This window comes from Cebidichthys violaceus, unplaced genomic scaffold (genome assembly GCF_023349555.1).
Source record: "Cebidichthys violaceus isolate CVI_PGR_0920_01 unplaced genomic scaffold, fCebVio1.0.p SCAF_116, whole genome shotgun sequence".
NCBI lineage: Eukaryota > Metazoa > Chordata > Actinopteri > Perciformes > Stichaeidae > Cebidichthys > Cebidichthys violaceus.
In genome coordinates, this window is record NW_027176281.1 from 353,925 (window position 1) to 367,453 (window position 13,529).

The 13,529-nt window shown below is 44.3% G+C and overlaps 1 protein-coding gene across 1 annotated transcript; it reads right to left on the bottom strand.

The window, feature by feature from the left end:
* Positions 1-1,772: 1,772 nt before the first annotated feature.
* On the bottom strand, positions 1,773-7,197 carry tshz3b (teashirt zinc finger homeobox 3b). The gene has a single exon (XM_068705391.1). It carries the CDS (start codon positions 6,968-6,970, stop codon positions 3,551-3,553), a length of 3,420 nt encoding a protein of 1,139 aa, XP_068561492.1. The 5' UTR covers positions 6,971-7,197; the 3' UTR covers positions 1,773-3,550.
* Positions 7,198-13,529: the final 6,332 nt, after the last annotated feature.

Below are 13,529 nucleotides of genomic sequence, written 5' to 3' on the forward strand. Positions count from 1 at the left end.
TTCATTCACCATTTGTTTTAGCATGAGACACAAGCCTGTAACTGTGAATGATGTGGTCCCATCCACAGTCAAGTTAAAGGTAGTATAATTAAGATTCAATCAATTGCATCAGTAATTTTGACATTTTTCCATGTGCATTATATAATTGCCGCTGTTGTTCCCCTGTCTGGCACAGCCGGAGTTGAACAGCATCTTCTTAGGCTTTGTTAAACCAATGGTTGCCCTTTTTGTAGTTACTTCATTGGCTGGAACTAATAGGGTTTAATGCATATTATGATTGCATTGAGATACATAGTAAGTGCATGGATGTGAATATGTTTTCCCGTGTATGTCTGTGTCTGTGTCTGTGTGTGTGTGTGTGTGTGTGTGTGTGTGCACATCCCAGTACCCATTGTCTTCTGCGTGCTAGTTCTGAACCTTAATAAGCCCCTTGCCTCTGCTCGTCGGTTGTGAAGGCAGGGAGAGAGAAAAGGACTTTTCTTACACTTCAATTTCACGCATATTTTCTTTGAGGCTAATGAGAACCTTAAATACGGTGCCAGACTTCAGGCTGTGCCGTTGAAGGCTGACATTTTCACACACAGTCGCACCTTGTCACTGTGGATGAAGTCCTTCTACCCAGCAGTTGAGGTGTGTGTGTGTGTGTGTGTGTGTGTGTGTGTATTGGCCTTTTGTGCACCTTTGTGCATGTGAAGAAAAGAAGAAAATTTGGTGGGCCGCTTTGTACAATTCAGAGTGTGTTTGTGTTGCGTGCAGGTGTGTCTAGTTGCCTGCGCATGTATTTTTTTGTTGTTGTTTTTTCCAGCATGGTTTATTAAGTGGCAGAGCGGAGAGCAGGGAAAGCGATGTAGCTCAGGAACACACGGCGCCGTCTCACTTTGATTTATCGTGTGCGCTCTGTACGTTTATGTAATGCGCTCGTGCGCTTGTGTGTGCAGATTTGCGCGAATGTTGATGATATGACGTGCTTGTTTTGAACACCCACCTCTGTGTTCTCATTCCCTTATCGGCACTGAACGTATGAGCCGATTCTCACGTAGACCTCGCAGAGCGCTTCCTCCCGCAAACTTTGAACTCTTAGTCCCGTCTGCTCTATCTGTGTCACATCAAACTGATACTGATGCAGTTCCTGCTTAATCACGGCTCCGGACAGGGAAAAATGATGAATAAATAAACACTTGAAAGGACTTGCTCATCTTGTCAGCATTGTTGTCGTATCCCATGAAGCCTAAACAAACATGTCTGCCAGGTGTCTTGCCTCGCGGGAAAACAGTCACAAAATGGACGTTGGAGGTAATTATTGAGCGGGAGGTATGGAAACCTTTTCTTTATACTTCCATATCCTGTGTGGAAAGAGAAAGACGGTGAGTATGGAGCTCAGTTGCTTTTGTGGTTGTGTGATTCTCTCCACTGCTCCCTTAAATTGTGAAAACTTTTTTGTGGTTTGATTTATTTACTGTTTCGTAAACCTTTTGTTGCAGAGTCAGTCCTATTTATGCAGTGTATACGCCTTAGTCTATGTCACCAGGACAACAGAGCAGGCTACTGGTAAAAGCCCCAAAATGATGGTGTCTGTTTGTATGTCTGGATATGTGTGTGTGTGTGTGTGTGTGTTGTCTCCCACACGGCCCCGCTGCTGCCACTCACTGTAAACTAGTATGCAGCTCGTCACAGACAGACGTTGACACACTCCCAGTCTAATGTGCTCATTAGGGACTGCACGGCACACACATAATTGATAGCCATGACACACACGATGCATACACACATAATTGCAAAAAACAGTTTCCTTTTTTTAATGCTGCAGTAGAAAACAAGGTTATATGAAGTCATATAATGGGGGTTCATTGTCAAGAACAACAACAACAGAAAACAAAAAGAACGAAATGAAAAAAGACTAACGGCACAGAATGCATTACAGTATCTGTGCTGTTTACATGCCGATATTTTACACATAAGGATATTTTTTTTTATTATTTCTCTACCCTGGCAGCTGTCAGTTACTTCAGCAAATTAACTGCCAAAAATGTAGCAGAACTTGTCACTCAAGAGGTTAGTGTAACCATGGTTACCTTTCATATCCCAAAAAGATAAAGCTGCAGTGTGGAATCGTGGCAGAGTAATTAGACAGAACAAAAAAATAGGACCAATCGAAAAGGCATTCAACAATATGAAACAACCAAGAGTGCTTATAAATAACAGTTTACATGTGAAATATCTTTATAAAGTAACATCTTTTTTTGTACAACCTTTAATATCTTTTTTTTAGTGTTCATACAGCGGCACATGTAGAGTAGTGTCTGGTAAAAAGAGTCTTTAACCCTTTGAGCACGAGTTGGGAATAAAAAGATTCACCTGTTGTCATCCTTTTGCTACCTATCTTTTTTTGTATCGTTTGATTAAATAACACATTTATAAAACTATTGTGCAAAACAATTTTATTTATGTCTTCATATACTGTGCACCAGCAGATAGTCATAATCCTTTTAAATTAAAAAATATAGAAATTATGCATAATTTAGACAGGAATTAGTTAATATGCTTTTATGTACATATTTTACACAGACCTGAATTAACATAGGTCCCTGATCGACCAAAGTAAAAGACTTAAGATTTCTTCTTTTTTTCTCTTCTTTTTTTTTTTTACCACATAGCTACAATGCTTGTGTCAAGTCCGGCAAACATATCTCAAACAAATATTAAGCCCACCATGAAAACCTTGCAGTGAATAGAGAATCTCTTTTTAATAAAATGCTTTCATGTCTAGGATTAGACTTACCGTACTGTTTGTCTGGGAAACAGGCATTGCAGACACAATGCACACATTGTCCATCAAATTCTCACAATAGCTTCAATAATTCACAATCTCAAATCATGAGTCAATAGTGTTTGGATCGTAGGTGTAGAAGTGCTTCGACGTACTCAGAGGGTTAAATTTTAAATGCTGACTCCAGCACAAAAAAAAACTAAAACTAAAAAAGAGCGCAAACGAGCGGAAGAGTGGAATAAAAAAATCTAAAACAAAAAGAAATCATGGAAAGTGCACCCAGATTTAGTTATAAAATGTTTAACTAAACTGTTTCATTTATGCATGCAGCTTATCACATCCCAGTGATGTCAAAATATAAAGGAACTTAATTCCATTTACACAAGTTTCAAAATACACGCCACTTCATTTTAGAATTTTTTTTTTAAACCTTCATATACTGTATTTTCTCAATGACAACAGCCCCCACCTGCACAATTTGAAAAAAAGTCACTCTATTCCTGTCAAAGCAGATCACTAAAATCGAGTGTCTTGGGCCAGAGTGAGACTACCTCACTCAGCAACAAAATGAAAAAAAAAACAAAAAAAAAAAACTGCTACAACACAAAATTTAAAACCATGTGCCAAAACTTAAAACAGTAGTTGTATGGCATCTTTGTGCAGTTCCATCACGTTAATAATCCTTTCTTCTCTTCAAAAGAATTGTCTGTGAAAGGCGTAAGAGAGACAGAGCAAAAAAGAGTGAGCCATTACAAAAGAACACTGCATTGTCCCCAGCCAGTGCTACTGTTTCTCCGGCTCACACACATACATGAGATGGTCCTCGGGGGACTTCCCATGAGTCTTGCTCAGGTGAAGCTTGACCGCATGCTTGCTCGCAAAAGTCCGGTTGCAGAGCTTGCATTGGTACACAGAACCACCGTCGTCGTCGTCTGGGGAGGGTGACGGGGATTCAGTTGAGGGCAGAGAAGTGGTTAAGGACGAGGGCAGGGAGATGGGTAAGGAAGCGGGTAGGGATGTGGGTAGAGAGGAGGGTAAAGGGTGGCTGGATGGGTGAAGGTTAGAGAGTAGTTTTTCAGATAGTCCTTTGGTGTGGCGGTGTTGATGATGCTGTTGCGAAATCTGGCTGAGCAGCTGCTCCCCAGAAAGCTTGGCCAGGTCTCGCAGACGAAAGCCCAAGTGGGATTCCAAGTGGCTGACGTAGGTGGATGGTGAGCGGATCTGAGAGGCGCAGTCGCTGCAGAAGAACACTGGGTGACCTGAATCCAAGTTCTTCAAGAACTTGGTGCCACCGGTTCTCCTCAGCTGGTACTTGACATTAGCCAACCAGTGGGATATTGTAGTCATTGAGAGGCCAGTGAAACGGGAGATGTGCATTCTCTCCTGTGGGCTCAGGTCAGACATCATGTATTTGCCGTCACTTGTTTGTCTCAGACTGGCGGCAAACTGAGCTTGTAGGATCAGGAGGTGTTGAGGGTTCCAGTTGGACTGCCGGCCTTTACGTTTCTGGGCTGGAGAAACATCTTCTATCTCCTCCTGTGTGATACCTTCGAAGTCGGAGCGCTCGGACAGGCTGGTAGGTGTGGAGGACTTGGAGACAGCCTGACTTTCTGTCAGGTTCCTCAACATGTCGGATATGTCTGACAGTGCATTTTCTCTCAAAGGGGAGCTGGACATAAAGGAAGCTACTGCAGCCGAGGCTTTGGTCATAGTGACAGCGGAGGAGGGGGAAATTGAAGACGGGGTGGTGGTAGTGGAAGAGAGAGCCGTTGAACCCAAAGAACCACCACTGTTGTTTTTGTCAGCATTTTTTCCTTTGGTGAGATCTATGGGTTGGTCGTTGTTTAAATGTTGCTGGTAGAAGTAGCGGTCTAAGCGGTCATTACTGGGCTTTTTGGTCTGTGCTGGTGGGGTGGAAGCAGCCACCGCTGCTTTCTCTGCCAGGCTGTTGCTCATCTTGAACAGCATGCTCATGGGGTCAAGGGAGGGCAGGGCAGGCTTAGCGGCCTTCCCCAGGTGTACGTTCATTACCGACTGCAGTGCGCTGAGGGGGTTGACGAATGGCTGTTCTGGAGGAGGATGGTCTGTGATGATAGCTGTACTGCCACACAGAGAGGCAGGCAGTGGGGATGTCACAGCAGTGGACTCCACTCCATTCTCCCCAGACTCTTTCATAGAAATATCTCCATTTGAATCTCTGTGATTAGCTCCATTCCCATCACCTACTGCTTTTTCCGCCCCACTTGTATTCTCTGGAGTTTTACAGCTTCCTGCTCTATTTTCTTTGGGCGACTCTCCTCTGGCTGAGTCCCCTGCCTCGCTGTTGCAGGGTGATGGCGTGGTACGTCTCAGAGGAGATCCCCTCACAATACCACTGGGCTCTCTCATTTTCTCCTCTACCTTGGCCACTTTCTCTGTCACTTTCTTCACCAGTTCCTCCATCGCATGGAAGTTGTTTTTGGCTAGCGGGGAGTTCTGGCGGCTGGGAGGGGAGATCAGAGGATGGATCTTACCAGTGGGAGAGAGAATCTCCCCTCCAGGGAACATGTATTTGAGGGCAGAGCTCTTCCCAGTGTTGCCAAGCGAGAGCTTCATTATGTTTGGGAGTTGGTAAGCAGCATGGATACTGGGATATCCACCCCAGCTTGGAGCTCCATTCTGGGCTTTGTTGATGGCTGAGGTCACTGTGTTCTCCAAGGACTTGAGGATGTCAAGACCACCCTTTGGACTTTCATCCAGATCCTCCTCAGTCAGATAAGAGTATTTTGAAGAAACGTCAAACTTCTCCTCTGCCTCCTCCTCACCTCCTGCCTTCTTCTCCTTGTTGAGATTACCATTGTTGACGACGGACTCTTTCGTGCATTCCTCCTCCTTCTCCTCCTTTTTAATCTCCACAACCATGGCAATGGGGGAAATGCTGGTTGGAGGAGGAACTGGGGCAGGTGGAGGGGAGAACGTTGTGGCAGCCAAGGGAACGGACTGGAACTTTTCTTCAGCTGTTAAATTGGGTTTGGGGGTCGGGGTGGACGATTCTAAAATGGGTTTGCCTTTCTTAATAGCAGAGTTGGTGACTTTAATAAAGTGTCCGGTCACCATCATGTGAGCAGTGAGCTCTTGTAGTGTGTCATGAGAGCTACCACACTCCATGCATTTGAGGATCTGTGACTTCCTGGATTCAAACTGCCAGGCATAGCTGGCACCGTTCTGGTGTCCATAACGGTTGTTAGGTGTGATGTAAGGATTGGTGACCTTCTGGAGTACGTCATTGGAGTCGTTGAGGGAGGTGGGCTTAGGTGTGCCTCCATTAGAGTCTGGCGAGCTAGGGATGTCTAGGTCCATGGGGACTCTCTTTCGAGCCGAGGAGATAATCTTAGCGGCCACTGGAGTAACAGGCTCTTTCAGAGGCACTTTCTGGTAGTGTTTCGTCTTGATCATGTGGACACTTAGGTCCTGCAGGGATTCAAAGGAGTGCCCACAGTACATGCACTTGAGAACTTTCTGTGCATCCTCCTTCCCCTCCATCTCTAGCAAGGACCGCTTTCTTGGTTTTGACCACCGTTTAGTACCCTCACCATCTGTCTCGTGGTTATCGTCGCGGTAGTGGCCAGTCTCGTTCATGTGCACGGTGAGCCCCACTAGGGTGTCGTACGCCGCACTGCAGTCCTTACAGCGGAACTTGCTGGCACCAGTGAATATAGAGCCATACAGCTTGGAGCTCTGCCGGTACAGCTGGACGGTACTAAAGAGGTTGGGTTCTATAGATGCTGCGGATACCGCCACTGTGGGATGTTGAACCAGGCCCAGTCTGTTGTGGTGGTTCTGTGAGGCCTGCTGGAGGGTTTTAGCCATAGCTGTCTGGTGCCAGTCATAGCCTCCACTTCCACAGCTGCTGCTGCTGCTGCTACTACTGCTGCTGCTGTGACTGCGAGGGGGTTTTTCTGCTGGGGGCTGGGTCAGGTTTAGATTCAGTGTGGACCAATAGGAGTTGGTCAGGAAGGAGGTGTAAATGGCCTTCATCTTCTCCAGGCTGTCAGCCACAGACCCTGTTGTGGCTAATATGGCCTCGTCTCCACCTACTGGGGCAGCAACATTGGCAACAGCCATCATGACAGAGGAGGAGGAAATGGAAAGGGCATTCGAGGGGTCTTTTGAAAGGAGGATATCATCCTCGTTTTTAAGAGAGGAGATCTCAAAATCGGACATTCTGTCACTGGATTCACTTAGGTGAGACTCACTGTCCAACTCTTGACCAGAAAAGTCAGCAGCGTTTGGGGAGTCATGGAAGCCAGTGGATCCTGGCCTGTCCTTGAGAAGGAAGTCCTTGTCCTGACATAGGAACTTGGAGGCAGGCTCCTCCCCTTCCTGAGCTGAGTCTTCTCCATCCAGGTCCTCATCCAACAGGGCTGCTTCCTTCTCATCTTCAGGGACATACGCTGCTCAGGCAGAGAAAAGAAAAAAACAAAGAGAGAGATTTGTTAGAACCACACCGACAGCATATCTAATGATGGAGATTCCCAACTCTGTATTCCTGTTTCTACACCAAGCAGGGAACTGATCGAAACACAAGATACTGACATTCACACGTTTTCCAGAGGAAACAGAGCAATCATCCAATGGCATCCACAGCCAAAGTATTTCCTATCACAATTGCAGTAATTCTGTTCTATCTTCACCCTTTTACACTGACATTGTTTTCAAATTGGAATCAAGTTGCCACCCCCTCCCATTCTCTCTCCACCCCCAGGTCTTTGTTCTGTACTGCAGAAAACCAGAGACAGCCAGAGAGAGAGAGAGAGATGGAGGATGGAGAAAAGAGAAAGATGGAGGGAGGCAGAGAGGAAAAACGTCGCTTCAAACAGAACTTGCCACCTTATTCTTCTCAAGGGGCAACAGCTTGAAATTAAAACTAAATTTGAAATTAATGAAGCACATTCTGGCGGTGGCATTCGTTTCTGAAGTAATAAATTACTTGTATCAACCTCGGAGACAGCGGTTCCTGTCTGTCAATTAATATGTCTTACGCTTCTTCTGCAGACTCTAATGCATTCCCTAACAGACACACTCGCCATTTAAATTAAGCATGCATTTTCACTCATTACACTGCTCAGCCCTCGCCTCCTCGTAAATAAAAATGAATGTATGTACGTTTGCCTGCAACAAATCTCTCCCCGCAAAAACCCATTTGCTTCAATTACAAAAGATTAGAAAAAGTTTAGAGTTATTATTTACAGTTTAGCTTCGGGAGTGGGCTTGAGGCTTTCAATTTATATTCAAATCCCTCTAGTTTAAGAATAATACAATGGGAATCATATAGAGAAAATATGTATCAAGACAAATCACAGTCTCGCCTCTTTGTACATCTATGAATGTTTTATTTTGTTAATAAGTCTATCAAACGGATAAAACAACATCAGATGAGAAACGCTGCGTGCTCACACTTTGTGATTAAGGCTGGATTTCTGAATACCAATGGAAGTGCAACACACACACAGGCGCATGCATACACAAACCTCTTGCTTTAGCAACTACACTGGCAAAGAAGGTGAGCGTGTGTGTGTGTGTGTGTGTGTGTGTGTGTGTGTGTGTGTGTGAACGCCGGTGCCCTTGTGCCCGGCATTCCTTTCTGCAAACAGGCCATCGCTCATCTAAGCTGGTATGTAAACACGGAGCGGGCCGGTAAGTGGGACGGGTGTGGCACGGAAGCAAGGGCATATTCAATCACAATCTACCACTTTCAACAACATGCAAAGTTTAAACAAATTCAAATGATCATTGCGTTGTATTTAGCATGAGCATAACAGTTAAATTCCTAAGAAAAAAAATATACGCCAGGGTTGAAAACAAAACTCCATACTGTGCCTACAGTTTTGTCATGGCTTGGAAACAAAGGAAAATACGGGCTTCCACAAGTAATGCCCACACCACCTGCCAGCCACATCACACAACACGCCGAAGCTGTTGCCGACTCCCATCTCTAAGAGCTGAGCATGTGTATGTGCTAGTACTGCATCAGCAGCAACACAGAGAGGAGGCTCTGTCATTGTCAGGCTACCGGTTGCCATCGGCGTTGATACGACACACCACCGTGGGACAAACAGATGCACAGAGACACAGATTTCCCAGAGCCCATCACACATCACACATCACACATCACACACACACACACACACACACACACACACACGCACACACACACACACTGTAGTCTTAACAACTCTTTGCCTTCGGGCATTCTCAGGAACTTCTCTGTTGAACATGCAGTCTGCTCCAGTGCTCAGTGTAACATGGAAAGGATTCATTTTTAACACTTCAAACATGTTATCTTATATTAGATGCTGTTATGTGCAATTCAGGGTCACATAACCCGTATCTACTCTGCACTATTGTTTGTCTTTTATTGTATTGAAGTACATCTGTCTAACAAACCTTGATGGATTTAAGCTGCACGTTTTAACATGTACAGATATAAAACACACAGTCTCAGAGCTTCCCCATCTCTCTCCCCCACTCTGTCTCGGAGACGCATCCACCCGCCCGCACATACGTGCAGCCGAGCCGACCCACATGTACATGCCATCTGTTCTGAATCAGCCAAAACGACAGCTGTTTAAGAGAACAATGCTCCGGCTGAGGAGACAGCCGAACACAGCAGCCCGGCGCTCTCATCAAGGCCAAACATCAACGTGAAATCTCCTTTAAAACACAAAAAACGTGCGCGCTCCGCTTTGAATTAGCTGCCTTTGTGTGTGACGAGAACACGGTGTGTGTGTGTGTGTGCTTGCGTGTGTCCATCGGTGTACCTGCAAACGTGTGATATGTATAGAGACACAGGCAGGAGGATCGGGGAGAAAATTGCGTTTGCCAGCGAGACCAGCGTGTGCAGAATAAAACCTCGGCGTGTAGGCTGCATCCACCTACATGGAGCGTGAAGCGCAAGACTGCTTTTTGGACTTGTTTGAGGAAGAGGATGTTGAAATTATGGAAACATTTTGACATTTAATAGGCGCAGAATTGATAAAACTGCTTACATTGAATAGGCTGCGATGACAGCTTAGGTTCGACTACAGCCGCCCGCGTTGTTCTGTGACATCGTAACATAAATACCCAGTTAAATTGCAGTTTAAACCGACTCAATATCCATTTAATACAAATATCGAGCTTTCTGTTATATTTATTCTGAAAACATGGCTTTTTAGTTCATTTTGAACTTGGCTTCCTTTGGCGGGTCGCCATCCACTGAAGCCTTGCTGGCTATGTTTCTGTTTCGTTATGAACACTAGTACAATTTATCCATTATTTCAAGCTATTTATTTGATCTCCCTGACAAAGTCCTGTGCAGTCAGCCTGTTGCTGCTGGTAGTAAATATAATAAAATTCAATCCCACACCAATTTGTATTTGTATCTGTTTCTCCATTTTTTTTTTCTGAATTACTATTTTTGTGAGCAGAGCTAGTTAACGTTAGCTGTTAGCATCCGATGTGCAGCACAGTCCGGCTTGGCAAAAGCAACAGCTGGCGTACGGAGGTTGCATTGAGTTACATTTTGACGCGTTTAATCTCTATTTAGTAAAAAATTGTATTTACTTACTAGCAGACTTACTAGTTTTGCCTAACTATGAGCCCACTGTAATAGCCCTATAGGATTCAAGAGAGTGGCTGCTCATTGTCCCACTCTCTCTTTAGCCATTACTTGGCACAACATGGCTTCATTGGGGGGGGGGGAGTTGGATGGATGTCAAGACCGGGGCCACGCACCACACTCACACACGGTCGAGGACATGCAGAGATGATCCCCAAGGCTGCTGGCTTGTGTCCAGGCCGCAAGGGTTCACAACACTACGACCCGTGGATACGGAGATAAATATGGAAGAAACACACACACACACACACACACACACACACACACACACACACACAAGCAGGAAACCACTGGAGTAGAAGAAGCCTGGGCCAAACACACCAGGCGTGCAGGTGCTCTTTTAATTAGTAGAGAGAGAGAGAAAGAGAGAGAGAGAGAGAGAGAGAGAGAGAGAGAGAGAGAGAGAGAGAGAGAGAGAGAGATGAATTGTCAGCAGGGTTTAGGAGGAATGGGCCGAGAGAGATGGCCGATTTAAAAAAAAGGAAAAAGAAGGGAGCTAGCAAACACCAGAGTTTTTGGGAGAGCTGAAGTGGAAGGGCTCGGAAATTGTTCTTGACATCTGAGCAAAAATTACAAATCCCCCGCTATAGCAGCAAACACCTCGAAGAACACACAGTCGACTTAAACACAACGGAAATGTTTGGATTCACGGTCGAAAAAAATCCTGGCGAAGCTGTGATTCACAGAACTCTGCGTCTGTATGCCTGTCTGCTGCTCAACGTGAAGAAACGCTTGTGCACTCTGCAGATGTTATGATGTTAGGAAACGGTTTATCATGCTTATATAACCACTTAACAGCCCCATCAGACACACAGGCACGTCAGCGCTGCCTGTTTACACTTCGGCTTCGACCGTGCACGTGTGTGTGTGTGTGTGTGTGTGTGTGTGTGTGTGTGTGTGTGAGACAAAGAGATGGACCGTCCACGTCAGTCGCAGTAGGTAAACATTTTTTGTAGAGACAAAGCTGAAGACATGGCTGTAGGCCTGAGATGAATTCTCTCACATGAACCAATTGTGAGTGTTCCTGTGCACCCCCCCACCCCACCCAACCGCCCGCCATTTCCCACTTGATGAGATCCTATAATCTCCGCCCCCTCCCTCCCCCTTTTCCATCCCGCCCCAATCACCAGAGCAACCCACATTAATGAAGTTAATTGAACCTGAGATCGATAATACTTAATTATTGTGATTTGACATGCACAGACAAATTGGGGGGGATGGTGTGTGTGTGTGTGTGTGTGTGTGTGTGTGTGTGGTTAAAGGGGCACGGCTGTCTGCGTTGAGTGCCTGGGGATTGGCGAGGCGTGCCATCGATATCTCGAGAGGCGTTCGATCGACCCCCAGACGCCGAGACGAATGGAGCTGTTTCTCCAAGCGGCGACGCGGCTTTACAGACTTGTAACATATTTACGACATCGTCGGAATATGGCGCGCTAATCGCTTCTCCGCCGGCTCGCCGTGTGGCTAGAAAAAAGCATGGCGTGTGTGATGAGTCGTGCACTAAATCACCACGAAAGTCGTGCAAGAAAGGAGAATGTCATAATAATCAAAAAGCCACAAAAGCAACATTACTCTACTTAATTACTTTTTTTAAATCTCCTAAATATATGAATATTACTTTTATTATTATTTGAACGTACTTTAATGTTCGTAGAATCACACAGGGATTCCACTTAGTTTTTGTCACAGTGTTTATAGTGACAATATTTTACTAATCTTTCAGAATATAAGTACACAACTGCTAGTACTATGCTGTTATTACTTTGACTTAGAATAATAATTAAATGTAAGGCATAAAGCATAAACTTCAAAAGTAAATTTGGAAACAAACCACTATGTTGAGTAAAACTCAGTGTGAAACTACTATATATATATATATATATATATATATATATATATATATATATATATATATATATATATATATGTATTTTATAGGTAGAATACCAGAGTGGGATGTCTCTTTTAGTCCAGAAAATTAAGTATCAGAAAAAGCACTTTGGCACATTGATGCAAAAAAAATAAAATAATTCTTGCTTATTGATTTGCAATTCTGTCAACAGTACATGCAAATATGTTACAGTGACAGATCGCTGTAGTACATTGATTTCTGTGTCCTATGATCAGTTTTGCTGCATGAACCTTTTAACGGTGTTCTATGCAATAGTTAGTTCATAATGTTGGGAATGCAAGTAAGAGCAGGTTTGGTTAGTAGCAAATATTAAAAATAATTATTTCCATCAATAAAATGAATATTAATAAAACCTGCTCGTTGCCAACAATACCTTATTAAAAAAGAGACTCACAAAGACTGATTTGATCGTGGTACAAAACGTTTAGTTTAAAATCATTTGGGGAAACAATTCAAATATTTTCTCTAAACGATGTAGACTAATACACAAAACTCTCACTGGTGTGTTGTTGTGTACTGTATATACATTCACAGACGCTTCTGTTGTACTTTTAGCTGTATACGTAGTTTTTGTGTTTATGTGAAAATAAAAGGAAATATAAAAAGCACGATATGAAATAGTATTTTGCATCATATTTCAATGATGGCTGTTAGATACTCCTATTTTTTGTTTGCTCTGAAATGTGTTTATTTTTTTGGTACTTTTTTTTTTTTTTACAGGAATGTACCGTATTTGAATTATTTCTATGTGGGACTAGCTCCGTGCTGATAAGTGGTAATGAACGGCACGATAGTCCTAAATATGCAAAATGCCTTTCAGAAAAAAAAAAGCAGAGATAATATTAGCATATACAGCACACTGTGGCAGTGGTGCTAGTGGGAGAGACGGGGGGGGGGAGATTAGATTTGGAGTGGCAACAGTTAGTCTGTGCGTCGCAGCACACTGGAATACTGCGATTATTCAGAAGCGCGGATGCTGTTGTAGCACGCTCGTGTATGTCCGTAAATGTGTGCGTGTGTGTGTGTGTGTGTGTGTGTGTGTGAGCAGCGTTGGCCTGGCTAATCATCTCCCCATGCCACTCAGCTGGGGAGCTGCTGACACTGTATTTACATGCTGCTGTTACAGTGCCAATACAACAGTGTATGGCTGGGCTCGAGAGCTACTGACAAACTTGCTGATGCGTGTGTGTGTGTGTGTGTGTGTGTGTGTG

Bases quoted from the DNA above. Each gene is read 5' to 3' on its own strand.
- tshz3b (XM_068705391.1), bottom strand. From the start codon at position 6,970: ATGTCCGATTTTGAGATCTCCTCTCTTAAAAACGAGGATGATATCCTC.